This window comes from Colius striatus, chromosome 3 (genome assembly GCF_028858725.1).
Source record: "Colius striatus isolate bColStr4 chromosome 3, bColStr4.1.hap1, whole genome shotgun sequence".
In the NCBI taxonomy this organism is placed as follows: Eukaryota; Metazoa; Chordata; class Aves; order Coliiformes; family Coliidae; genus Colius; species Colius striatus.
This window is the reverse complement of record NC_084761.1, coordinates 72,324,016-72,351,765: the sequence shown is the minus strand read 5'-3', so window position 1 is coordinate 72,351,765 and position 27,750 is coordinate 72,324,016. Positions and strand designations below refer to the sequence as shown.

General features: G+C 35.3%; 1 protein-coding gene across 1 annotated transcript in view; it reads right to left on the bottom strand.

The window, feature by feature from the left end:
* GABRA2 (gamma-aminobutyric acid type A receptor subunit alpha2) overlaps positions 1–27,750 on the bottom strand; it is a 55,941-nt gene that overhangs the window by 7,784 nt on the left and 20,407 nt on the right. The window contains exons 3-7 of the mRNA XM_010207562.2: positions 21,338–21,405; positions 11,263–11,483; positions 8,514–8,596; positions 5,562–5,705; positions 4,623–4,775 (exon numbers count right to left, since the gene is read on the bottom strand). Coding sequence (XP_010205864.1) covers positions 4,623–4,775; positions 5,562–5,705; positions 8,514–8,596; positions 11,263–11,483; positions 21,338–21,405 — 669 coding nt within the window. The remainder of the gene's footprint in view (positions 1–4,622; positions 4,776–5,561; positions 5,706–8,513; positions 8,597–11,262; positions 11,484–21,337; positions 21,406–27,750) is intronic.

The window sequence follows — 27,750 nt, the reverse complement described above, 5'->3', positions numbered from 1 at the left end:
CTGGTCCAAAACCTGAATAGATTTATAAATAAAAATAACATAACATAAAGATGGTTGTCTCTTTTACAGAGATACAGATTACGATTTCATTTTATTACTCCAAAAGTAAGCAGTTGGAGGTTGACACAAAAGCTTTAAAATTCTGGAGATATTGTAATTTTAAAGTATTTTACCATAACACTTGAATACATGTCATACTGTTTCTTTTTTGCTTAGACAATTATGTATTATTTGAGAATACAACACAAAATGGGTGGACATTAATTCTGCTTAGGCACCAGGAGTTAAGTCTGAACAACCATTGAGAGAAAGATTGTAGAAAATAGCTCAAGTGCTCTGTTTACCCTTTCTTCCATAAGAACAGCAAAAAAGGCCAGAAGCCTTTTTAAATAGCATGGGAGGCCACGGGCCATAACATAGTCTATTTCCAAAAAAGTTGTATTCAGTCAGTTGGTTAAGCTACATACACCTGTCGGGAAGTGGGTGCTTGTGTTGCTTCACTGCACCAATACACCAATGCACAGAGTTCTTCATTGATCAATAGCCAAGCTGTTTCCCAAAGCTGAATGGCAAGTTCTATTTACCCTAGCTCCAGTTAAAGTCACATGTCATTATGCCACTATTGGAACATGAGTCAGTGTTTTGAAACATCACTGACCTGAGAAGACTTATTAGTTCATCTGCAGACATCTCAGTCTCTAATTAAGGGCTACAGTTTTCCAGATATGCTTTCCCATTGCATAGCACTAGAGTGTTATTTCTACCATGAGCAGAAATTCCTAAATAGGAAATTCTAGACTAAAATTTGTGAGTGGTAGGATATCTTTAAAGACACAAAAGATAATCTGCAGAACATTAAAGGAGAAACAAATACAGGCAAGATTTTTTTCAACAGAATGGAGAAAAGTACTTTGTATATACAGAAATGTTCAAAAGGAAGGGTATGTGTTATTCATTTCCTATGTGAAAAGAGCCAGTGAGCCTATCTGAATTTTTCTTAGGTTCTCCTTTTTGTAGTTGCACAAGTAAAAAGTCTATTTCAGGTCTAAATGTTTTTTTGCTTCAAAACGTACAGTAATTAATATACGTTCAGCAAAGACATACGAAGAACATGTAGAACACAGGGATAGGAATGCTGTGGAATTAATTTCTGATTTTTGTCACCTGTATCTAACTACTATTCAAGTACATGTGATGTTTCTAAATGCTATGACCCATTAAAAATGAAGTGACAATTCAATAATCTGCATAAGATTACTTTTGCTAATATTGTTGACACTAAATACGTAACAATAAACACTAAACAAAATAGATTGTAATCTTCCACTAAATTAAGGCATTATGAATCAGGCTTATTCCCTTCTGTTAAAAATGCAATTAAATACTTTTCAAATTTATTGGCTAGAGAAAACACATTCAAGACTTATTTAACTAACAAAGATAAAATTTTCTTTTTCCAATAACTTAAAGCAAAGTCACAACAATAATACATCAGGCCATAATTCATTTGGGATAGCTTAGGTCAACAACATTAAACAGATGCCATAAAGAAAAGGAATTAAAGAGCTCAACTGTATAAGAAGCCTCATTATACCAAGCCCTTAATGTTAGCCTAGAACTTGAAAATACGTTGCAAGAATAGAAAGGGAAAAGTAACTTCTTTCAAGCATAAAATAATAAATTCTATGTGGTGCTTTGAATAAATAGGAATTTCTTTTCTTTGAAAGGAACAGTGTTGCAGCAGTTTGTCCTTTCCAGGACTTGGTAGCTCCCAAGAATGTACTAGAAATAAATTTCTTCTTGATTCTGAAAAACACTTTATCAAAACCCATACTTTCTACTTAACCATATTTTAATATTGATATATTTATTATACAATGCAAAGAGAGATATCTAGCAAGTGACTACTCCACATAGAAATGAAAAATTAAGTATGATCAATAAAAATCACAGAATCACAGAATCTCAAGGGCTGGAAGGGACCTTGAGAGATCATCTAGTCCAACCTCTTTTATATTCCCCACTGGAAGTTGCTTGTTTTATTAACTTAGCTGTAGTATGGGCTTTATTTGTCACTGTGTGGAGTCTACCTGAAAGGACTACCCAAATGAGACCTTGAATGTCCAGCTCTAACTGTCAACATTAACTTGGTACAAGTCATGAAATGGTAAAAAGCAGTACATAAGTTTTATTAAGACACTGTGGCCACCTTCACATTTTTGTGACACATTTAGGCAGGAGACCAGAGGACATCATAAATCCCAGTGACAACTGCTGCCAGTAGGTATGGAGAAAGACTTGGAGATTCGCCGGGGGCTACCTGAATAGAGAGGTCACTGGCAGCTTATACTGACAACCTCATCTAGAGCATAAAAGAATGGTAAGAAATAGCTCTTCAGGGGACATCCAACCCAATGCAGAAGCTAGGCCTGAGGTGCAAATGCTGCCTGCAGGGACTAGGCTGCTCCATCGGGAGTCTGGATGTGGCTCATCACCCTGGGTTCAGGATGCTAGTCTAAGCTGGCCTGGAGGAGAAATGGGGTCCTGACTGGTGCACGAGGTGTATATCTGTCTGTCAGAAATTAAATACTGGCATAGAAATTGCTATGTCCTTGATATACTCATGGTGCTTAGTAAATATACTTTAGATTTTATGTCACTGGGTAGTGCAGTTCTGTTCTTGCAGCCATCCTACCCAATTCCCTCAGGACATGCTGGAACAGGACACTACTCAGTTTCATACTACATTAAACACCCTGGAAAGTAAAGCATCAGGTTGTCATGCAGATATTACTTATTAAAAAAAAAACCCACAAACAAATATAAATTAAGCAAAAAAGAAATTAAGAACAAGAAAGAGTTATGCAGGCGGGAACACAATATTCAAGGAAAATGATCCTAATGCCTTGTTACTGATGACACAGTAACATAAACTGCATTTTAGGAAGAGATGTGAGACTTTCTTTGGATAAACCTGTAACACTGTCCCAAATGTATAGGAGGGGGTACAGAAAAGGATAAAGACAGAGATATAGAAGGATTTGACAGTATACTTGCAAGGCTGCAAAACAGGAATGTCCATTTTGATAAGCAGAAATGGACAAATTCACAGAAGACTTTGAATAGAGAGAAAAAAATCTGCCTGATAACTGTCTGGGAAAACATGGTAGAATTCTAGTCCCACTAAAACTATTGACCCATTTCATCTCACTTCAATAAGGCTTATACTCAAACCTGCAATTTTCACGATGCTTTGTGTGGCATTTTCTCTACCAAGAGAGACAGTAAGTGCTTTGTTGTGCATCATACTTAATACGCATTTGAGTTTGGCCTACTTTTTGAAGAGTGCATGGTGTTTACTGATGACTGATCATATGATTTCATGCAGCACTTCTGATGGCTGATTCCACACAGACATTACTTTCTGTTGTGCTAGTCTCTTTTTCTTTAAAAGCAAACAGAAGAACTTTAAGTTATGTAAATTAGAAAGACATTTGTTATTTTGCTTTAACAAAGATGAAAACAAAAGCTTATTGTAAGAGAAACACCATTACTTTGTGCTGCTGAAGCTGTTTGCTGCCTTATAGTACACTCCAATTTGAATTAGTGAGAAAGTTTTGCCCAGACCCCCCAGAACAGGGTTTCCTTTGAAGACCACAGCTTGCAAAGCTTAATCACAGAATCATACACAGAATCACAGGATAGTAGGGGTTGGAAGGGACTTGTAGAGATGATCTAGTCCAACACACCCTGCAGAAGCAGGTCCACCTAGATCAGGTTGCACAGGAATGTATCCAGGTAGGTCTTGATGACCTCCAAGGAAGGAGACTCCACATCCTCCCTGGGCAGCCTCTGCCACTGCTCCCTCATCCTCACAATGAAATCATTTTTCCTTACATTTAAATGGAATGTTTTGTGTTCCAGCTTCTTTCCATCACCCCTTGTCCTGTCACTAGATACAACAGAAAAAACGGGGTGCCCCAACCTCCTGACATCCCCCATTTAGATATTTGTAAATATTAATGAGATCCCCTCACAATGTCCTTGTCTCCAGGCTGAACAGCCCCAGTTCTTGAAGACTTTTCTCATGAGTAAGATGCTCCAGTCCCCTGATCATCTTGGTGGCCCTGCACTGGACTCTCTCCAGCAGTTTTCAGTCCCTCTTGTGCTGGGTATCCCAGAACTGGGGCTCTCAAATAATACTCTCAAATAATTCAACAAGTTCAATTTTAATTTGCTTAATTTACAAAAATATTTTAAAGTGTGCTTATCTACCAATTGCAAAAATATTTGGATAATATCAAGGTAAGATATTTAAAAAAATAATCTAGATTTACTTTTTAAATAGAAGCAGTATCAACTTCTTCCATTCTGTGAAGCTTCTTCCTTTGAAAAGAATCAAGGATATATGAACAGTTCTCTCATATGTGCTAATTTCCAAAAACTTTGGGATTCTCAGGAGATCTGTAAGATGCAGTTGAAAACTGTTTGAACTAGAAATAGTATCAACTTCTTAAACACTCTAACTTGAAAGCAAAAAGCCTTTACCAAACAGATTTCAGAAATGCTTCCTAACAGCTTCAGCTCTTGTAAACAACGCTAATGGTACTCAGTATACTCACCAAAGACTGTCCTGGCAGGTACAGATTCTCTGTTCAGCCAGAATGATACTTGAGAGAGAATGACAGTCATGATACAGGGGAGGTAAGTCTGAATGACAAAATAACCAATTTTTCTCTTCAAGTGAAAATGAGCCGTCATTACTGTATATTCACCTAGGTGCCACAAACAAACAAAATACAATTAAATAAAAGGTTGTGATCTCAAGAAAGTCCATTTTTTTGCTAAAAGAAAGCTTGGTATGTTTATGTGAACCAATGTGCTAGGGTTAAATTTCACACAACCTATTTTGTAGCTGAAAGCATCTCACAGAACATAAGAACCTTTTTGAGTGCAACTACATTTTATTCCCAGTGAGCTTCAGAAAAGATCAGGGTTCCGGAACTTACAGGAATTCTTGTATGTCCTCACAAGACCTTCAGTCCTGTAGGCTTCTGCACATAAGCAACTTTGTATTCACACAAAGGTACCCTGAGAACTTAATCTACAGCTAGAGGGCAATCATGGGGATCCATCACTGTCTGACACACATAAGAACACAATCTAGCCTTGTAGAATAATGGAGTGTTTAATGACAAAAGCATGATGGAAGGAAAAAATGGTTGAAATCTGCATGCTTCACCAGTTAGTAAACAAAAAGGGTAATTTACTATATGAAATTAAACATTTATGCCCATCTTGGGTTACAAACATTATGACTCAAGACTGAGATCCAGATAGCATTAAAAAACAATCACTGAGAACAAGCTCACCTCTGCGATCACCAGTTACCTATTAACTTGAAAGAATCAGTAAGGTGCTGCTATGTGTTACTTGTACCATACTACACCTAACACGTCACATTTTGCAAGTTTATTTCAGTAGCCCTCTGCACCACCAGTACTGCCTACGTTCTTCATAGCTCAGGGAGTGCTTTTTTCTTCAAAATATCTTTTACTAACCTGTACTTGATTTAACTGTCTCTTTTCCAATCGTTTGGCCTAAAAGATCATACTGATTCAATCTTGAGCCATCTGGAGCCACCTGCACTGAGTCAGAAGCATTATAAGTCCAAATGTATGTCACTTCTGAAGTTGTGTATGCATCTGTGGGAAGTAAAAGAAAATATTTTATCAGTAAATTCCATCAAAATCATAGAACTAGAAGAGCTACTTATTTAAATAAAAAACAAAGCAACTAAAAAACTTGATGTGGTAAAAAATATGTTTGCACATTTAAAATAGCTTTACTGTAGGGTAAATGCCTATTGCAGCATAGGAACATTTGTGTGATTCATTAAGCACAATTAATTGCTATTAAATTACAAAAGCCATCTATAATGTTAAAAACTTGTCAGAGATTAGATATTATAGGTGTTTTAAAACTCATGGTAAGCCAGATGAAAAGAACTACAATTTGCAAGATTTAGGACACACAACATTTTTGAAAATTCAATCCTATATTGTTCTGACTTTCCATTGACCCCACTCTCTACTTTTATTAATAGCTGAAGTTCACATGTAAATATAGGAAGTCAGGTTCAGTGATAATGCCCTTATAAACCTATAGTTTCTCTGTGCCTTGCCATGTATATCCTCCTAAATTTCACTCCTTGGTATCTTTTTGTGGGACACACTGACATTTAGCAGACTGCTCTCTCACTTATGATCAAACATACATTTAGCCTAGGGTCTGTCAAAAATAAACTAGAATGAAAGCAAATCAACATTGTATTTTAAATAGCATTAATGCCTCTCCAGTAAGTAAGAAAGGAAAAAAATTGAGTATGTCCTGCAAGTTTTTCTGGTATTATACCCTACTAACAAATGTACTATGAAAGGAAAAGGGTAAATCACTGCTGGAAAAAAATTGTGAACTGAGACACGTTCATTTTAAGTCTTATATCATAATTGTACTGAAGTGAAACAAATAATGATCATTTCTATGGGGCTGAAAACATTTTCAGTTGAGAAAACTTTGGAGGCCTAAAAAAAAGCTTCTTCATGTAACTAGCCATAAATTGCTTGAATAAAAAAATCTATCAGGTGAGTGGCATGTAAAGATTTTAATACTTCCCTTTTATCTCTCCAGTTTCCCACAAGAAGACCTCTGCTTTAATGCAAACCAGCAATACTGCCAGTTGCTGATTTGTCCCCATCCTCCTCACTGTTGGCTAGACTTTGTGATAAAGAACGGCAATCTATTAAGTTACATTTTCTGCAATGTATTCAATTTGGCTTTTCTTTTCTGTATTAATAAAAAACACATGAGACATTTGCACAGGCTGATGATCCTCTTAGCAATGTAAGATTAGTAGCATAAGAAGAGGTGCGACAGATATATAACACTGGCAGACTTGCCTCAGATAAAGAAAAAGTCTCAAGATTCCTGCTTATTATCACCACTATTGATAATTCAAACCCTATGCCAGAATAAAAGCTGAAAAATTCACACTAGTATAGAAATGGGTTCTAGGTAAAGAAATAAAATGACTTTGAGGTCATTTAAAATGAACAAAAATAACAGTCTCCTGGATCTGCCAACAGGCAGGAGTACAGGTGACTATAGGGGAAGTAAAAGACAGCTTTTCTAAAATCACTTTGTTCACAGTTTGAGTTCTCCCGTTTACTAGAAAATAAGAAACCATGGGCAGAGAATCAAGAACAAATTACTAAGCAAAACAAACAAACAAAAAAACCCAACAAAACAAATGAGGGCAGAAAAAAAAATAAACTGTTCACATAAAGTCTAATATACATACTCAGAAGGGTTTCCAACTTAGGAATGGCATACTATAAAGTAGGCTCTTTGTGGGAGTGTTAGTTTCATTATTATGTGGGTTTTTAAGTCGTTTTGAGGCTACATATGAGACTTTTTTTCTCCCTTACCTTATAAATTGAACATACTGTCTGCATTTATGTCTGTAGCCATTTTTGTCTCACATCTCTGGTGTTAGTTATGCTGTATTACGTATCAATAGTATAATATTTAGGGGGTAAGAAAAGGATCCATGATACAAACATTACTAATTCTAATTGTCTTCTATCTCCATGGCTAAGATTTCCCTCTAGTGTGGAAACGTCATCAGAAACAGAGGCTTAGTTTAATTTGCTCCGAACTTCAAGGAAAAGGGATTTGTCAGGGATGCAGAGAGAGTGTGCACAGTGCTCTGACAATGTTCATCCTATTTTGTAACCAGTGATGGCTGCAAGTAATACAAAATCAGCCAGAATTTAAGAGTATTAACTGGTTTCCTCAAAAAACATTCCCTTTACTGGGGCAGGAGAAAATTTAGGCCACAGACAAAGGAAAAAAGGAAATCTCATCATGTACAAAATTCAGGAAATATATATATGATCCTAATTCACAAAGAAGAATAAAGGCTTCACTGTAGTCAAATGAAGTTATGCTGCTATTAAAATAATACTAGTGTGATTAACCTCCATCTGCCTATAACATGCAAATGCACTGAGTGATATTTCTGTTACAAGAAGCCATTTGTTGTTGTATTCATCAACTACAAATGTAAAAACAAGTATCATTAACATTAAAGAGAAAATAAATGTTTCAATAAATGAAAGCAATTAATTCTTTGAAGTCCTTCATCTGCTCTTCATTAAAGATACACAGCCTACATGCATCCAGATCTGCATTCATCGATATGCACACTGGAATAGAAGTAAATCAGTGCAGTGTTGAAATAGGTTCATGGAGTTTATTATTAACTGGAGTTGAGAAAGCTTTAAAATACAATAGAAGACTCTACACTGAATAGAGAAATTTCAATGTGTCAGGTTACAAACTTTGTAAAAGTATCATCTTGTGTTTCATATAACAACTTATTGAAACAAAGTGATGCTAAGCAAAGTTAGATATTCTCTGACCAAAGGCCAAACTTCTCCTCATATACTTACAGCTGCCAAATTTCAGCGGGCATGAGTGTGCATCCATAGGGAAATCCTCCAAGTGCATTGGACATTCAGCCTGGACTGTAAGCCTAAAAAAGGCAAAAGACCGCTATGCATTTAAGTCAGTTAGCAGCACAAGAAAATCAATTCCACAGAAATGAACAGAGTTCATGCTGATTTAGGAGATGAAACTCAAATGTTATATTAAACTAATTAAAATCTAAATCAGCTCTTGCTTCTTCCCTTTTATGTGTTCCTTTGGAAAGCATTGACTTATCACCAAAAACATTGAAGAGCTGACCTCAAAACTATGAGGAAAGGCCATTTAAATGAAAATATAAATTATGTAACTCCAGGTTGCTAAGAACAGTCATTTTCTTCTCATAATATTCTGGGGTACATGTGTGATTATATAGCTCTCAAAGGCTCATTAGAAAAGCACAGAAAATACTCTGAAGAAAGTTTTTGACAGACTTTTCTTTCCCATTATTTTTTATTAAAAAAAAAGGAAAGCAAACACCCTCCCCTCAAATGCTCTGTTATCCTGTAAGTCTCTTCTGGGTACAGATTTTTCTCTGTATGTGTTTGTTCATCTTCGTCAAGCCTCAAGCATTAACTACATCCTCCTGTACTTCCAGTGGTTCATCGTTATTGTATTCCCCACTATGCCCTCCCACTCCTCCATCCAAAACTATTCCATATTTCTATTTCCCCATTTTAAAGAGACAAGAGATAAAAATGGCTGTTTAAAATCTAGACAATTAAAACAGTCTACACAGTAATCTTACACCCTTAGAGGCAACACAGTTGCAAGTCATGAAAATGTTTAGTTAATTCTAGCTGACATGACCATTTTTTTTTTAATCTTCTTAATGGTTTCAAACAGTATTTCTTCATATTAAAATATTACTATTTTAATATTAATATTTCTTGATACTTTAATATTGCCCCATGCAGGGAGAGACCTGGGATTCCTGGTTGACAATGAATTAAACATGAGCCAGCAATGTGCCCTCGTGGCCAAGAAGGCCAATGGCATCCTGGGATGCATCAAGAAGAGTGTGGCCAGCAGGTCAAGGGAGATTCTGCAACCCCCCTCCTCTGCCCTGGTGGGGTCTCATCTGGAGTCCTGTGTCCAGTTCTGGGCTCCTCAGCTCAAGAGGGACAGAGAACTTCTGGAGAGAGTCCAGCACAGGGCCACCAAGATGATCAGGGGACTGGAGCATCTTCCTTATGAGGAAAGGCTGCAGGAACTGGGGCTGCTTAGTCTGTAGGTGAGACTGTGGCTGAGACACTTATATGTATCTAACAGGTGGGTGTCAGGAGAATGGGGCAACACTTTTTCCTTTAGTGTCCAGTGACAGGACAAGGGGTAACAGATAGAGGCTGTAACACAAAAAAGTTCCATTTAAACATAAGGAAAAACTATTTTATTGTGAGGGTGAGGGAGTCCTGGCACAGGCTGCTCAGGGAGGGTGTGGAGTCTCCTTCTCTGATGGTTTTTAAAACCCATGTGTACATGTTCATGTGCAACCTGATCTACATGGACCTGCTTTGGCAGGGGAGTTGGACTAGATGATCTCTAAAAGTCCCTTCCAACTGCTACCCTTCTGTGATATTTACAGCATATGTTTATAGTATCTTCTGGAGGGAGAGAATTTTAGTCAATTTTTACAGATACAAGTTCAAATATTGATTTGAATCCAAGCAAAGAACTCAAAATGGAGATCTCAATTTATTTCCAGCAAACTTTTCTGAACCTCTGCAATCATCACATTATCCAGCACTACTAGCAGTCCACTTATCGATACTATACACTGTTGGGTGTTGTATAATAAATCGGGTTTAAGGGATGCTGGTATGGCTGCATGGAAAAAGTTGCACATCACATGTTTGCCTTATAGCTCACATTTTAAATCTTAGGGTGGGGATTTTAATTCTATATTCACAAGAAATTAAATTTATAAATATTCTCAAAGAAAAAGAAAGAAATTAAGTCAGGGGCTTCTGGAAATTTGGATTAAACAATGCAAAAAAATATCTATTGGTGACATTATTACTAAAAGAAGAAGAAATCAGTCTAATAAAAATTATGCTTATGCCTGTGTAGGATATTTGTCAATTTTCATAACTTATTTTCTAAGTAAATTTATTATCAGCTAAATGTTTATCTTAGCTGCTATTCATGCACAGGATACAAAAACTAAAAGTCTATGTAAAATATTGTAATTAGATTTAAAGAAATAGTTATTACAGAGTAAGATGTATTTTCCCTGTAGTTCTTGCTGGAAAGAATTTGAGGCCTTATTAACCATTTCTTCTTCCTCTTTATTCTTTATTGCCATTGACAGTAATAAAAAATTTGCTTAAGGGTTCACATGGTCAGTACAATGGGTGTAGTAATAGGCAGAAGTCATATACTATTTTATTTATTCTAAGATGAAGTGGTAAACTTTGAGTATTCTTAATGTTTACACAGTGATAACCATCTGAAGGTCTCAAAACACTTTCTATTGGTGGTCAGGATCTTTTAATAGCTTAGAGAAGTATAAAAACAAAGAATGTGTAGGAAAACTGATCTAACTTATAATCAGCCAATAGACTTCTAATAGAACTAAAAACAAAACATACATTTTCCTGGCTTTCCTTCTGCTATGTCTGAAATGAAACAAAAGAGAGTCTTCTTGGAACCTCATATTGTTATCTGGAAAAATCACATCTATAGCTTGAGTAGGGAACAGACAAAAAGGCTTACCTCATGGTGTACAAGAGAGTCCCATCATCTTGGATTCGTAGAAGCTTATTTGGCATTGTCATGTTATGAGCCACTGACTTTTTCCCATTATGAAAAAATGTATCTGGGGTCCAGATTTTGCTGGCCATTAAGTTGTTCAATCGAAGAATGTTCATTGGGCCTTTAAACTTTAATCTCTCATCCTTCCACCTCTGACGGAAGAAAACATCTATTGTGTATTCCTGCAATGGAATAAACAGATACTTTTTTGACACAATGAAACATTCATCTGTTTTTTGAGGACCAAAACAGAAAAGCTCTAGTTGCAAACATTCCTTTGGTAAAATTTTCAAGGAAGAACAACCATAATACAAAATGACATTTTCCTTCATGATTACTAGTTGTTGCTTGCATATCAAACCTTACAAGATTTAGATTTCTGTATCTGATAGATATAGCATGTGGCAAAGGTAATTTTAATAAACACCGCTAGTTTACATTAAGAAGTAAGAAAACAAAAAATCACAGAAGGATATTAAATAGTTGCTGCAGCAATTAAGTCAAAGGAGAGTAACCCAGCGTTTTAAAAGCATGGAGAATGGCTGAGACTGAAAGAAAAGAAACAAGGCTACTCATAAAGGGTACAACAGACACAGGCAAACTGATGTAAGGAAGAGTTTTCCAAAGGAGAAAGTAAGGCTATGTAGTGGTATGGATTTTATTAACAAAAGTACATAGGTAGGGCACAATAGCTGATGATGAACAAGTGATACAAAATGTCTGCTGAACTTTGATGCCTAATCTTGGGAAGGAAGTCTGGAGAAAATTATGCAGGAGAAAATGATACAAGAGAAAACAGACTGACAACCTAGACCAGATGCCTGTGTCACCCAGTGTGCTGGGCATCCCATCTGCTTGGTTTTGTTGCTGTTCTAAACAAACAAACAAAAAACATACTTATTAAACATTGATAATGTAAATTCATCAACTAATTCCAAATTTGATAGGTAAATTCAGTGGTTTGTTACTTTCAGTGAAGCATATAAATTAGAAAAGATAGAGCTTAGCAAACTGTATTCTGTGTATTGGCAAATGTTACCTTGGTGCAATTTCACTTCTGTTGGATAGATGCAAAATGGCTTCATAATTTCAAAATGTCAGTACGTTACAACATATTGTTTTAACAGTTGTGCTATTGCAATTACTCTGCAAATTTATGTAAACCATTTTCAAGTGCATTATCTTCGAATGGACAAGTCCTGATAAAATTCAACCCATGTAAAATATTCAAGTGATTTCAATGTAAAACTGACTTCAAGGAACTTATCAACCCTCATCACTTTTTGCTGGCTCCCTTGTATGCTGATTAACAAGGCTTAAGTTTTGTCTCAGTTAATCACATCCTGGTATAAAAGGAGTGCTGAGCAGACAGCAAGAAGTGACAGCCCTTTTTAGCTCCTTTGGTCTGTGAGCCAAGGAGCTGTGAAGACCTTTTCCAAGTCAGTGCCAGAGGCTATGATGAGCATATGGAATAAAGGAAAGATAATTCTGTTACCTGAAGGAGTATGGCAGGAGCAAGAGAGAAAGCAGTTGTTATTAGGAAATGTGTCAGGTGCTCAGGGAGATCTTGGAACAATGTAATGGGATACTTAAAAACTAATCTGACCAAACCACAAGCATAACTTTTAGTTATATCAGGAGGTCTTACATTACTACAACATATTTTCCTAATTTATCAAATTAAAATTATAGTTACTCAAGCTAATATTAAAGTAACACTATAGTACACTGAAAATTAATTTACTTGGATTTCTCTAATGTCACTTACTATTATCTCTAATATTTTAGCAAATATATCTGTGAAATACAAAAGTATACACTTCTAAAATATGTATTTCGTTGATTTTATACCTTATCTTTTACTCTCATCACTGCCAGAGCAATTCCTCATGACAAGTAATTTGCTCATTTCTCTATATAGATTATGTTCTATTATCCTGGTTTATTTGCTGATTGATATGTTGTTTTATTTTCTAAATATTGTGTAACTCAAAACCCCATTTAAAAATTCCAAGTTATCCATCCATTCAGTTGTAGACTTGGGAAAGTCACAAAATGAATTGAATAAAATCATGGAGGATCAGGAGCAGCACGCTGGAGCGGGGCAAATACATGAAATCTGGCTATCAACACTATGTTTCCAGGAAAATAATTGCCTCAAAAGCCTCCTTGTGGATTCTGAGGGACTTTGCCAGTAAATCATTGCAATGTATGACAAGATTGATGGTTGAGGTATAAATAAGTGGAAAGAAGAGCCTGAAGGAGTAAGGTATCGAAATTCCACTGAAATTCAACAGGAGTGGCAAGACCTATAGGTTCTTTTGACAAACATCCCTGCATATAAATGATTAGAATATAAATCTTAAGGTTTTTTAATGTTTCCATCAATAAAGAATATCAAAGGTCTCACTTCTTCAATGTCTTCCAACATATATAGTTTTTATATAATTTGTATTTATCAAAGGAAGCATTCAGATCTCAGTTTTGTATGGAGGGAAACTAAGGCACAGACACTAAATTAACTGTCTCAGTCCATTTACAGAATAATTATGAATAGCAAAATAAAATCCATGCCTTTTGCATCCCAGTGCTATATTCTCTGATCTCATATACTCTTCCTAGCCAAATCTATTCCACTTATGGTCATGAATATCCCTATCATGATTACTATACAAAAACACTAAAAAAAGAGGAAACCATTACATTATTTTGAAAATAATCAATGTGATAAAAGCTAGCATTTATCAAAAGATGCTACATAAAGACTTTGTAACTATTTCCTATTTCATATACGTACCACTTTGTGGTAAAGGTTGTGTAATGTTTACTTTCCAAGAAAGACTAACATTCTGTTCGAAACTCCAAGTCTGAATTTCAGGAAAAAAAGAATGTAATACCTGATACTCATTTCATACAACTTGCAGATAATCTCCCATATGAAAAAAAAAAAAAGTGCTATCTCTAGATATTACCAAACCACTCTCCAGTATATATTGCAGTATTCCAGAAAATCACAAGAGTATACTTCAAGGACTACAAGGGATTCCTTTGATCATTTATAGACAAGCAAATGCTTCCTACTAATTTCTGTCTGAAATGAGCCTTTCACAGCTGGACTCTAACACAGTACAATTAAACATAATCTTTCTAATATGTATTAGACTAGCTTACATGGAATTTTAGGTACAGTGAGATTCTTCCTACAGTGTTAAGAAGCACTTGAGGCTCTGTCAGTTCAATGGTTAGAAGAATAAAATTGTGAAAGGAATTTCATCCTTTTAATATGCAATTTTTGTGCATAACAGTAGCACATTTGAAAAAAAAAAAAGACATTGGTAAATCTGGGAGAAGCTTTAACTGACCTGAGTATAAGCAATCCCACCTCACTATACTGCAGTCTTCTCTTTTTTTGCCAAGGCCAGATTTGTCTGGAAAAATTTCAAACAACAAAAAATGTACTCTCATCTTTTCAGCTAGTTGTTGGAAGATTTTGGCAGTCTTTGTCTCTGGAGTAAAGATGGAAGTGTTCCAAAAATCTCAAAAATTGTGAACATCCATTAGCAAGCAGAATTTTCATGGAGCAGACTGACATTTTATTAATCACCCTCTGCTTGTAAAGATCTTTCTCAGTCAATTCTGTAAAGAAAGTCTGGCTTTTTCTTGACCACTGTTAGAGTCATTAACTGACATCAATTTAACCATGAAAGTAAATTTTGATTTCTGTAAAATACAAAATTTTTAGAAGATAAATACAAAACATTAGACACAAGGAAAAGGAGAATGGCACACATCTTTTTATTGATTCATTAAAGACAGTCAGATATACCATGGTTGCTACATTGATGAGATTAACATGTAAGATCACTGGACCTAATTCTCATTTAGCTAATATAGGGGCTTCATATTAATTATTTTTACATCAGTGTAATTTCTTAATGTTAGTTCTTAAAAGGCACAGTCTCGATGTCATATCTAGCTTAAGGCAATGTGTAAACTTTCCTTCCGTTTTTCTTAAAAACATCAATTTTAGTATACAACTAATCCTGTCAAATACTAACACTGTCAAACGGTTGGTACACAACTAAGTATCAAAACAACTTCCAAGGAAAGAAAGAAGGAGTTCTAGACAGGAAATTTAAGAAAATGTAATCATTCAAAGCAAAATAATTTACCCACTATATGCATTCCTGCTATAATCTGGTATTTGTGAGTTTGTGAGTTGCAAGATTGTGAAGAAACCTCTGCAAATTAATTTACCAAACTTCTGAACTAAGCATTTGGATCTTGCTTTTAAGTGAATGATGAAATTAGCTTTAAAGTAAGAGGAAAAAATAATTTGTTTGTTGTCTTGGTCATCTCACTCTCAGTGGGACAGATTTATTTGTGGTGCAAAAGGTACCAGGGCTAATGTACTACAAGAGCCTACAAAACACCATAGTTCTTGGCTTTACCTTGGTGTATCTAGAAAACAATGTTTCTACCATCTCCATCTCACTTTCTACTTATCTCTTCTGCAATTCTCCTCTTCCCAAACTCCCCTTAACACTTCAAAAACAAACACTGACTACTCAGAGTCTGTAGTAAGCCATTTGATTAGTTGTGTATAACATCAAATCTCACCACACGCATGTATAAACGGAGTATATTTACTCTTCTCTTAAACTTATCTTCTGATGTGTACAAAACACAGAACAGGGAAGGAAACAGACAAACAAATTTCTTTCAGGTCCAGGTCTTTGGGAGGTGTGGATCCTATACATCAGTAAAAAGAATACTTGAAAATATTCTGAATAAATTCCCATATGAAGGAAGGTTGTGGCTTGCTGGTTATTTTTTATCAAAAATCTTAACAGTCCTGTTAAAAACTTAAATGCTATCCTATAATTGCATTTCAAAAGAACATGTATACCTTTTCAAATACATAAGTAATGTCTGCCAGATATAGACAATCTTTAATACTATAAAGAGTATGTAGTATATATCTAGGGACTTGTAGCATGATTTTCCACTATTTGAAGAATTCATTTAAAGTTTTTTATTTCTGCTTCATCTGCCAACTTCAGTCATTTTTGTCTAAGCATTTAATCTAAACATGAAGTATTTGAAAAAAAATCTGGACAAAAAATGTGTTTAACCAGTTTGAATGATAGTGTCTAAGGAATAGATTGTCTTCCTATTCACATCTATTTCTGAAAAGGACATTTTCTGAACGATTTTCTAGTTCTTTCTTTCCATAAACCTGATGCAGAATGAACTCTGAGTCTAAAATAAGCCTTAAGGATGGATAAGAAAGAGATGTGAAAGATACAAATAGAAGTTACCTAGAAAAGAGATTACAGGATATTATTCACGCTGCTGACATTGAAAATACAAACATTTATCAGTACCTTTTTTTATTCAAACATGGATAAAGTGCAGCCCTTAAACACAATGGATGCCTATTGCCAGGGACTTGAATCAAAACAAGAGGTACACTGAGAAATAATGTCAGTGAAGGGTTTGGTCACAGTTTCTGACAAATCAATTTCCAATATTGATCCACATGGCAGGATACTGCACAGAGGAAGAAGCCTTCCTAACAGAAAAAAATAAGAGAAACTCTGCAAGACATATGTGAGATATCCTCCTCAAAAATTCAGTCTATGGATTTAACTTGCAATTTTCTGTTCTGCTATATTTGAAAAATCAGAAACAGTGAAACATAAATTGAAAACTGAGAAGACAGTAGTGTATGTAGTGATGAACTAGCTGTGCAGGACAATCTCTACAGAAAAATGTTCATGTTTCTGGAGTGAAAAAAATTGAAGTCTATCATCAAGAAACTAGGAAAAAATATTGTTTACAAATAGAGAAAAACATGGATGTAGACATAGTAAACAAAATTCCACAAAGACAATTAAAAGCTTAGGTTTAAAGTTGAAACATCAAACCTTCATAAAGCTTGTTAATTTTAACATTCAAGAAAAACTTGTCCAGATCCTGCCACCTACTAACTGTGTGTTGTAGGAATGCAGGAAAGACTAGAAACTGCTGAGGAAAAATAGGCAAGATCTTGGCAAACCTTGTTTCACAGCACACTTCATATAAAGATTCTCAGTGCCTATATGCTCTGTCTTGAATAACTGCTGCTTAAGGAGTAAATTTGTTTGTCATTTATTATTTATGGTTTTTTTTCCTATCGAGGACATCAATACTTATGGCTATGTGGGAAATTTTAGAAGCAAAAGTTTCAGGAGAGCCTGGAAAGAAAGTAAGTCAGAAAAAGATGTAAAAGTACATTGCTTGCAATGCTGAATTCAATTAGCAGTATAGATGTTTTTAAAGATATTTCAGTCTACCAGATATCAAATAATTAATTTTGAAAAAAGAAGGAAATAATGTTTTGATATTTAAATGAAATTATTTACATTTTTATTGTCATACAAATCATAATCCAACCTCAGAACTTTTAAAATATTAAATATTTAAAATTCAGTACAAATGTTTTAATTAGTCTATTTAACCATAGTTTACCCTTATAATTCTTTAGAAAATTCAGATATGTGCTTTTTTTATATAGTTCTCTTCAGTGTTTGGTTTGTTTTTCTAAACAATGCAGCTTTTCTTCTCTCAGGCTAATGTCAAATTAAATTTGTATCACTGCCCTGGCTGAAAGCCTGTAGGCATAGCATCATAATACTGAACTTAAATATTTCAGAAAAACAATAGCTCAAAAAGACAGAAGAGTGAGCAAAATCTGTTTAATCCCATTTTTGTTTTACCTTCCCATTATAATTTCATGTTTTGGTTGACCTACCTTGATTCTCAGCAGTTTGTAATATCATGTTGAAAATTCCTGTTGTATATTGGCATTTCCTTTGACATACAATAGCATTTTTATGAAACAGCTAATATAGATAGAACAATATTTTAGCCACATCAGTTCGTTTGAAGCACAGATTGCAAAAAAAAATCTGTCCAGGAGTCAATAGATTTGGTGACAGATTATTTCAGTGGAACAAAGTGGCACCTTTTTAAGTTAATCATAATGTTAATCCACAACAAGGATCAAAAGTTTTTGACTCAATAAGTTCAGGAAAAAACCTCAGTCCAGCTTTTATGTCCTAAATTTATCATGACAACCTCAGCTGGCCAAAATCAAAGATCAAATTCCATTGTACTTAATTATTTTTGGCAAAATTGTGATAGTGGAAAAATACATTATATATTAATTAATTTATATTAATTTGATACATTAATAAAACCCTATATTGTAGCAATCATGCTGAGATTGCACAAAATGTACAGATTGCACAAAATACTATATTATCATTAATAGGAACTACTAAGTGAAGAAAACAGAAATTTCACAAATGACTATCAACTGAACAACAAAGGTTAGAATGACATCAACATGAATCAAAACAGCTATGTGACAACTATGTCCTTAACTACAATAATTTTCAGTGTGCCACCTCCCTCTTGCACATTATAAACATATTAATTTTCTCCCATAGCCATTGAATGTCCTTCCCATTTTCAACAGGTATTTTCCTAAGCACTGTAGTTCACCACAAGATACCATCAAAGGGGAAGAAATACTAAACTGGCGAATAAGTAATGCAAATGGGTTCAGTCGTACATCTACTGGCTTTCTTTGCTATGAAAAATCATAGGGGAAGGAATCCCACTGGTAGCAATGACTATAAGAGTTTCAGGCAATAGCAGTGCCCAGGTCTAAAACCTAATGTAACTAGGGCCTCACCACTCACACTGTGAAAGCAGAGGACCTCAGGACCCGAGACTCCACTTTCCTGAAAAGACCTGAGATTGACAGATCCTTTGGAGAGTTAGGAGGACAGGGGCAAGAGTCAAACTTATTCTTCTAATGAAGCCTTTTAAGGACAAAGCTATAAAATTGCCTGACGAGGGTGTACAGGAAAGTCAGAGAGGCACTTTTTACAAGGGCATATAATGATAGGACAAAGAGTAATGGATTTAAATTGAAAGAGCATAGATTTAGATTAGATATGAAGAATTTCATCATTGTGAGGGTGGCGAGACACTGGAATACGTTGCCCAGAGAGGTGGTAGATGCCTCATCACTGGAAGCATCCAAACCCAGGTTTGAGCAATCTGGTCTTGTGGAAGGCATTGCTGCCCATGGAAGGGAGATTGGAACTAAATGATCTTTAGGATCTCTTAAAAATCAAACCATTCTATGATTCTGTAATTGTAAAATGAGTGTATTCCAGAGCTTCCACTATTTACTGAAGAAATATAGTAATCCCTCTTTATAATAGTTTACATTATCAATTTGGTAATGTAATACCTAAATGAAAGAGTACTCATGGGAAAATCTGTAATGTCACCTTCATGTTTGACAGAATATGTTATAGTTTGGAAGCTATTATTTCAAAACTCACATGTTGAAATTTTCTAATTGACTGGTCATACATTTGAAAACGATTTTATAATTATCAACTGAACAAGCTAAATTAACCCTGAAACTTGTAGTAGTATTAAACTGCTCTTACTTACCTATCTACTTATCTGCAAATAGACCTACCCATTACAGTAACAGCTGCTGTTCTGATGCACTGCACAATGTTTTGATTAACACTTCTGCACAGAGTTGTTTGAGCTGTAGCATCAAGTGACCTGTCATAGCTGTACATGTAAATGGATTAGGCTCAGGGAGATTTTCACAAAAGTCTCATTTAAGCACAGATGACTTGCACAGCCTTGAGTACATCTCCTTGTGCCTCAGTGCCACATCTTTAAAATTGGGTTAATTTCATCTCCCCATTTCACAGGAATATTTTAAGTGTAAAAAGTCATGAGAAGCTAGACTAACTAAATGTTCACATCTCCTTTGTATCTAGCCAAGAAAATTTGTGTTTTATAATTAGTAACAAAATAAGAATAATTTCATAAATTTAATATCATCAGGAACAAACCTCAAGAGAATCAGTATCATATGAAGTGACAAAAAGAAAATAAATGTCTATTCTTCCTGTGAAACAACTTTTCATGTGAAGTCTCAGTAATGTAATCATTACAATTGAAACAAAGTTTGAAAACTGAAACTATTACACACAAAAACCAAACACAAAACCCCAGAATATATCTTCCAAATCTATGATTACCTATTAGTGAGTAGATAACTTTTTAAATGTACACTGTACAATCAAATATTTCATTTCATTGCAATCTAGCTTGTAACATCAAGATATTTCCTTTTTTGTGTGATGCATAACCTATAGGTTTTCAAAGAAAAAGCAAATATTGTCTTAAATATTTTTTAAATATTCTAAGTACCTATGGATAAACACAGGTAGTACTTTATGTCTCATGTATAATATTCAAAGCACTTCACAAAGTAATTTCTTGCAGGAATTAAAAGGGCAGCTAAAATAAGTTTCAGATTGTCCTTCCCTTCTTTCCTTTTAGTGATGTTATTTATACCCATGAATATCTTTCTCCTTGGTGCAACATATCCCCCCTAATCATGAGTATGATTTGCAGTGAGCCTTCAAAGGACTCCTTGCCTTAGAGTTTTTCCCATTGCTGTTTTCATGAAAAATCGTAATCCAGAGCAATATTATCATAGTTTCTTTCTTTTTAATGTTAATGACTTCCTTTAAATGTTTACTAAATATTGCAAATTATGAAAGATTGATCTGTAAAGCAACACAATTATGCCAATGACTCAACTTGCGAGTCTCGTACTTCAAGAAGTTTAGTTTAGGCTGACTCCAGTCAGGGTCCCTCAGAATATTGCGAACATTGTGTGCTTCTGCAGTGCACCTTTCACTGTAGTCTCCTGCAAGAAGAATACAGTTCACTCATCTCAAGACTGCTCCAGAATAGGAATCAAAGTACAGTCAGTAGGGGCATTCCATCTTTAGAACTATTGTGATTTGGCACTTTTTGACTTCAGTGAAATTACTCCCAATTTGTCCACAATAAGTAAATGCAGAATACAAGTTTAAAAGAAGTTAATAGTATATATTTTACACCATTTAATATATATGCAGATAATTCAGAAACTCACCATATCAGTGTCTGAAACAGGTCCAAAACTGGTCACATAGATGTTAGTGAAGACTTCAGTAATACTATCTGATATAAAAAGAAAAAAAACACCAAGCAAACATTTTAAATTTAGAGAACATGTTCAGACTCTCCATGAAAAATTATGGGACATTTAGAACAAGTTTCTGTCCTTATTCACTTCTAACCAATGCCCTGTTGTAAATACCAGGGGTTTCTACCCCACTTAACACATGCTATTGGTCAAGAGTTTGTCTCACTGAGTAGTTTGTTTCAATTAAATAACTATAAAACCATCAGCAACTATGATTATTATTTCCCATTTCTCCACTAGCAAAAATAACCATGCTGTCTTGGACTTAGCAAGCTGGTACAGTTCTAAACGTAAAATGCCTTTGTTGCATAGGTGTTACCTCTTTGTTGCACATCATTCCTATTAAAGCCTTTGTAGTTCTAGGCTGTTTTCTTCATCCTGGACAGCTTTTTCAAGGCCAAAGACAAGAAAAAGCTTACAGAGCAATTATTGACTACCTCAACTATAACACTCAACAGCATCTTACTTTTTAATTGGATATGCTTTAAATGGAATGTATTTTAACATCATAGTGCCTTCCCTTGATAGACGATGCTTCTGATACATTGTTGTGACACTGTAAATACTATAAGAAAACGTTCTTCCTAATCATTGTAGTCAGACAGCCATGAAATCATAATATTAAATACTGTATTGCAGGGAAAAGTAATTGCTGAGTTTTCTATCTTCAGTTTTCAATTAGGCTCAAAACAGAATAATATTCAATAAGAGGGATAACACACACTTGCAGGAAATTTCTTACAGCAGTTGTCAATTACTGTCTGCGTTCAAGACAGTCCACACAAGGAATTCTCTGCCTTAAAGCCAGTTTTTGGCTGGATAATAAATGTTTTAATACAACTAGCTGCAATTTAACTCATCCCAGAATTTCCCATTCCTAAAATAATACAGCTGCCTGTTACATGAGTGATCCAGCTGTTATGATTTCCACATTTATAATCATCACTTAATATGGATATTTAGTAGTTTCTATATTCCTAAAACTACTTTTTGACAAACATGTGACACAGATAGATTTAATTTTAATTGCATTGAGGTCAACAGTATAATCACTGCCCTTTCTTGGGAGGAACCATCAGTGCTCACCCAGGACATCAGGCATTCTACCAGGTACCAGGCAAAGGCAAGACTTCCCTGAGCAGCTGCATGGAGAGCAGTGTATTTTCAAAGGGATTTTCAAAAAAAAACAGAGATGTACTGAAAGCAGAGATGGGGTGATACTGTTCTTTCAGAAAACTTGTAGGGCATGGGGGAGGCATGTTCCTGCACTCTCATCTTTAAAGGAACAAATTTCCTTCTCTAGTCAAATGTTAAGTCACATGCTTATTACAATACAGGACTTTGTAAAGCCTTTAAAAAAAAATTCCTGGATCATCTCTGTTTTTTAAGCAAATAAATAAAGGAAATAAAAGTTGACTCTTACTATGTGTCACTCTGAAAGAGACAGTGAGGATAACAAAAACTTCACTGTAACTACCATTGAATGCTATTACAACAGTCTGTAGATTCCCCTTGCTGATGTGCATTACCTACTTAAAAACACTTCATATCCTAGGAGCTAAATATCTAGACTTAAGGAGTAGAAGGATGATGGACTGGAAAAAGAAGAGTCTTGCTATCCACGAATCTTCAGCTGCAAGATCGTTACTTCAGGTTGTCATAATCAAGCACTTCAAAGTATATAAAAAGTGTTGGGGCAAATTCATCCCTGATAGCCTCAGGAATGTGAATGGACGCAAATTAACTGTACACATTTATTTCTGCCTCTTACTTTTTCTTAAAATTATGCATAAAGTTTCTATTTCTACTTCATGTACAAGTAACCTGGTCCTTAAAGACAAAAGAAGCTGAAATGTAATAAGGCTTGAATTATTCCTGTTACCATCTGTTAGTGTTACCCACCTAAGCCTTGTTGTCTGTTTCTTCTTTGTTATTTTACATAGTGTTACAATAAATATTCCTCTGAATTACAAATTTGAACTCTGGGTTTAAGAATCAATGTCTATAAAAAGTAAAAATGAATCCCCTCTGTTACAACAAATATTGTGGTTATTGCTTTGAAAGAACACATGCTCACCAAATCAAGTGTGTATTAAAACATAAGTTTGTCCCACTAGCAACTTTAAAGTTGACTCTGTGGTCAGAATTCATCCAGCACACATCACGGTTGCAGGCTTTTTATAACTGACATTCTGTCAAAAACAGCATAGTCATCACACTTAGCCTAGTTGTTCAACACAACACAACAGGTGTTCATGCACAAATCTAGAGTTTATTTTTGGAGAAAAACTGACAAATTTTTCCACTAGAATTATAAAATCTTTTTCTTCAATTGATGCATAAACATATAACTAAAAGGCTGAATTTGCAAAAGTGCCTAAATCAGTGAAGGCCCAGTGCTTTTGAAAAACAGTGTAGTTTTTGAAGAAGAACCCTCTGTTAGGAGGAGGAGTGGCTGACTCACTCATTCTTGTGAGCTACTCAGTTATTCTGAATCACTGCCTTTGAAGGTTAAACAAAGAAACAGGAACAGGAAAAGGCAAGCCTAAAAACGTCTGATGTTTCTTTTAAGAGAAAAAAAATCTCAGGCGAAGAACAGGACATGCAGATGCCATGGTCACACGAGGAGCTTTGAAATTCAGCAAATTATATTATAGCATTATTTCTAACTTGCCTTGGTCATAAACGTTAAAAGAGAAGCCTTAACTGACTTAGCTTAGGCCAGTTTCTCAGAAGACAGAAGTCAAACTAACAAAAAAAAAAAATCAAGAAAGTTAAGAATAAAGAGAGGAGGAAAAACACATCCTATGGAAGTAGCAAAAATAACAATTATTAAGATTAAATTTCATGTGGTTCTAAAGCACCAGTTTCTTCTGATTCCCTTTTCTTTATTTAGCTTTCATAATGCCAATACGGAAAAAAAATCAAAAAGTAAGAAAAAGCAATAAACACATCAAATAGCAGAAGATTTTTAGATCCTTATCTCTCCTTAGCTGGATAATTTACTGTGTGCTTTAATTACATTTAGGATTTTGCAAACATTGATTATAGTAACTTCTCTCTGAAGATAAGAAATTTTTATCTTCATTCTTCCATGCTTAAGAAGCTGAGGTAGAAAGATTAAATGAAGTGCAAGTAATATGAAGTACAGATCTTTACCACATCTGGCTTCAGTTGTCCAACATTAAGTATCCATAGGGGAAAATGTCTACATCGTTGACTCTTCAAAAATTAGAGAATGAGTTCAGAGCATAGTTTGAGTTAGTATCAGTACCTTTACCATTCATTATGCCAATGTCCTGCTGCTGGAATACTCTTTCTGGTGGTCTGAAGTCCTGCTAGCTTGTTCCTCCGTACAGTTGGTTCAGTTGAAGCAGACTTCTTGGCAGAGAATCTGCAGTGGCTGAAGTCTAAATCAACCACAAGTTGAGCAATAGAGATTGTCAGAAAAGTCAGATGAAGAGACTCCTCATCAGCATTTACCAATTTGTCCAAATGCCAGGTAGTTTTAAAAACCTCTACTTTCTTTCAAATCTCTTCTCAGTTGCCTGTATGTCTGAAGGGATTCCAGTGTCTGCGACGTGGACACCTGCAAGCTCTCCCTGTCCTGAAGAACTCCAAGGTCTATATTTCCTGAAAGAAGTTTTCTGAATATTTCTTCTATTTGAGAATTATCTATGTTTTGCTCATTCCTTCTTTCCACTCACCAAAATAATCTACAATTCTTTCTTCACAGAAAGTATGGACAAAACACATATTGCTCATACTAGGTATGTTTAAAGGAAGAGAAGAAAGGGGTGTGATCACCATGAAGTTTCCAGAGACCATCAGCAAGGTTCCAGATGTTAATTTGCATAAATTTGGCTATATTATCCATTAATATGTCAAAGCTATTTTCACAAGAAAGCAAACTAGTAGATTGAGTTAGTTTTTTATTTCATTTATTTGAATTTTCTGTCAATAAATCTGTAAATCCAGGGTATGGGCAGCTAAAATAAAAGCCAATCTGAGGTAATCCATAACCATCAAAACTATTTTTGGTGAGACAGAGCTTTCAAAATGTATACATGCAGCTCTAATGCACAGCATAAAACGATTTCTTAGAAACTTCATTTTAAATGTGGAGTAAATAGCATCCAGGAGAACGCTGCAAGGCTGTAATTGAAAATCATGTTTCACAACATGAAAAAAAAAAAGTGAAAATAAAATACTGCTCTCTAATTATGTCAACAAAAAATCAAAGAGGTCAAGTTGCAGTGCTTGGGAGACTTAATTGAGGATCTCTGAGTTTTTCTGGAAATGCTGTCAAAACCTTGATGTTACTTTAACTATTTTGCTATAAAATATTATTTAACTGGAATTGACATTGTTCTGACATGGTATTATGGTCTCCAAGGGCATGCTTGGCAATGTTGCCCAAGGCTTTGAGATTGTCATTCATAATACAAGTCAGGAATTGCACAGGTGAAACAGCCAGAGTCTTAATCCATCAAACACTATTCCAACTCAACATGTTGCTCTTATCTGACAAGCTCCTTAGTGAGTCTGTTGACAGCTCAAGACACTGTCTAGCTGGCAGGGAATGAAGGTCAGAGGAGGTCATGCGACGGAGAAATGTAAGAGAAAAAAAATCCATAGGAATGCAGATTTTTCAAAACACCATCCTGCTAGTGCTTCTTTTTATTTAGGTTTGGTGCTTTATGTGAGTTTTATCTATCCAACTACCCAGCATCTTCATTCATCATCCACTGCTAAATTACAACAGTTTCACAGCCACATGTGCCTACATAAATACACTTCTAATTTGTAAATTGCAGTCAACTGTGAAAAGAAATAACTTCCCTCCTTGACATCAGCACATCACATCCAACAGTCTCAGTCTATTCTTGATCTTTCAACACAATTTCTCATTATGAGCCACAAGTAAAGTTCTCTTTCAAATCTCCATCTTTAATAAAGCATATGTAGAGTAAGCTTACCAATAATACCTGTGTTACTGTTAGCAGTAGCTCTTTTGATGCCCTTCATGTAAATAAGACCTGAATCAGACATCGCACTTGATTTCTGATGGCATTGACCAAATCAAGAATGCATTCTGCAGAAAATATTCTGGAGAAAGATAGAGGAGTTGAAAGCCAGTAGGCTAACAGACTCCAACTAATTTCCCTCTGAAGCACTTACATCTATTAACAGACATTATGTCAACTTAGTAAATAGCTCCATGTAAAGACTGAGATCTTCCAAAAACCTACACAGAAATGATGAAGTTAAGCAATCCTGTAAAGAAATACCACATTCTTGAAATAAATACCATTATATCATTTAGACCAATGGAATACTTGGTGCTATTTATAAGCCTGTTCTTGAATTGGATTTTTTATTTCAGAAAAGTAGTATTTATTATTCTGAAATTGAATATAACTGGTTCAAAATAGCAGGAAAACCTAAACTTGAGGGACAATTTCCTGTAATACAAAACTTCAGTCAAAAGTAAGTGTATCTTTAGAGATGAGTGAGACCTTTTAACCATTAAAAATATACACATTGACCTAAAAAAATTGTTTCACTTAACTGTCAAAATCCTATTATTCTGTAGAAAAACAATATTACTTGAAAAAAACATTTTCTGATGTTTTATTAACTGAGTTAACATCTTTTTTAGGTATAAGTGTATTGGGCCTGGGGTGGTGGTGATTTTCCACAGCAGCCCTTGTAGTGCTGTGCCTTCTGTTGTTGGCTAAATGCATGTCTCAATAGCACATCAGTGTTTGGCCTACTGCTCAGGGAGCATCAAGGCTGTCCCTGCACCATTCCTTCCCCCAGCTTCACCAATAGCTGTGGGTGGGCAGGATCCTGGGAGGGGCTATGGCCAGGACAGCTGACCCAGGCTGACCAAGGAAATATTCCATACCATATGAAATCAGCTCATCAATACAAAGTCAGGGACAGGAGCAGGAATGGAGAGGCGTGATTCACTTTTGCCTTCCAAAGCAAACATTACACATACTGAAGCCCTTCTTCTCAGGAAGTGGCCCCTTTCCTTTTCTTCTGGTGCATGTGGCTTTGCTGTTTCTTTATTAAACTGCTTTATCTCAACCCACGAGGCCTTTATCTTATTTTCTCCCCTCCCTGGCTTGCTGAGGAGGGGGGTGATAGAGCAGCATGGTGAGCACCTGGCAACCAGTCAGGGTCAAACCACCACAGCCTATTTGGTGCCCAACATGGGGCTCGATAGTAGATTACCCACCAAATGTGCACAGAATAAATACTTTGACATATCTCCACAATCTCGTAATTACTCAAATTTGTCCTATACATAA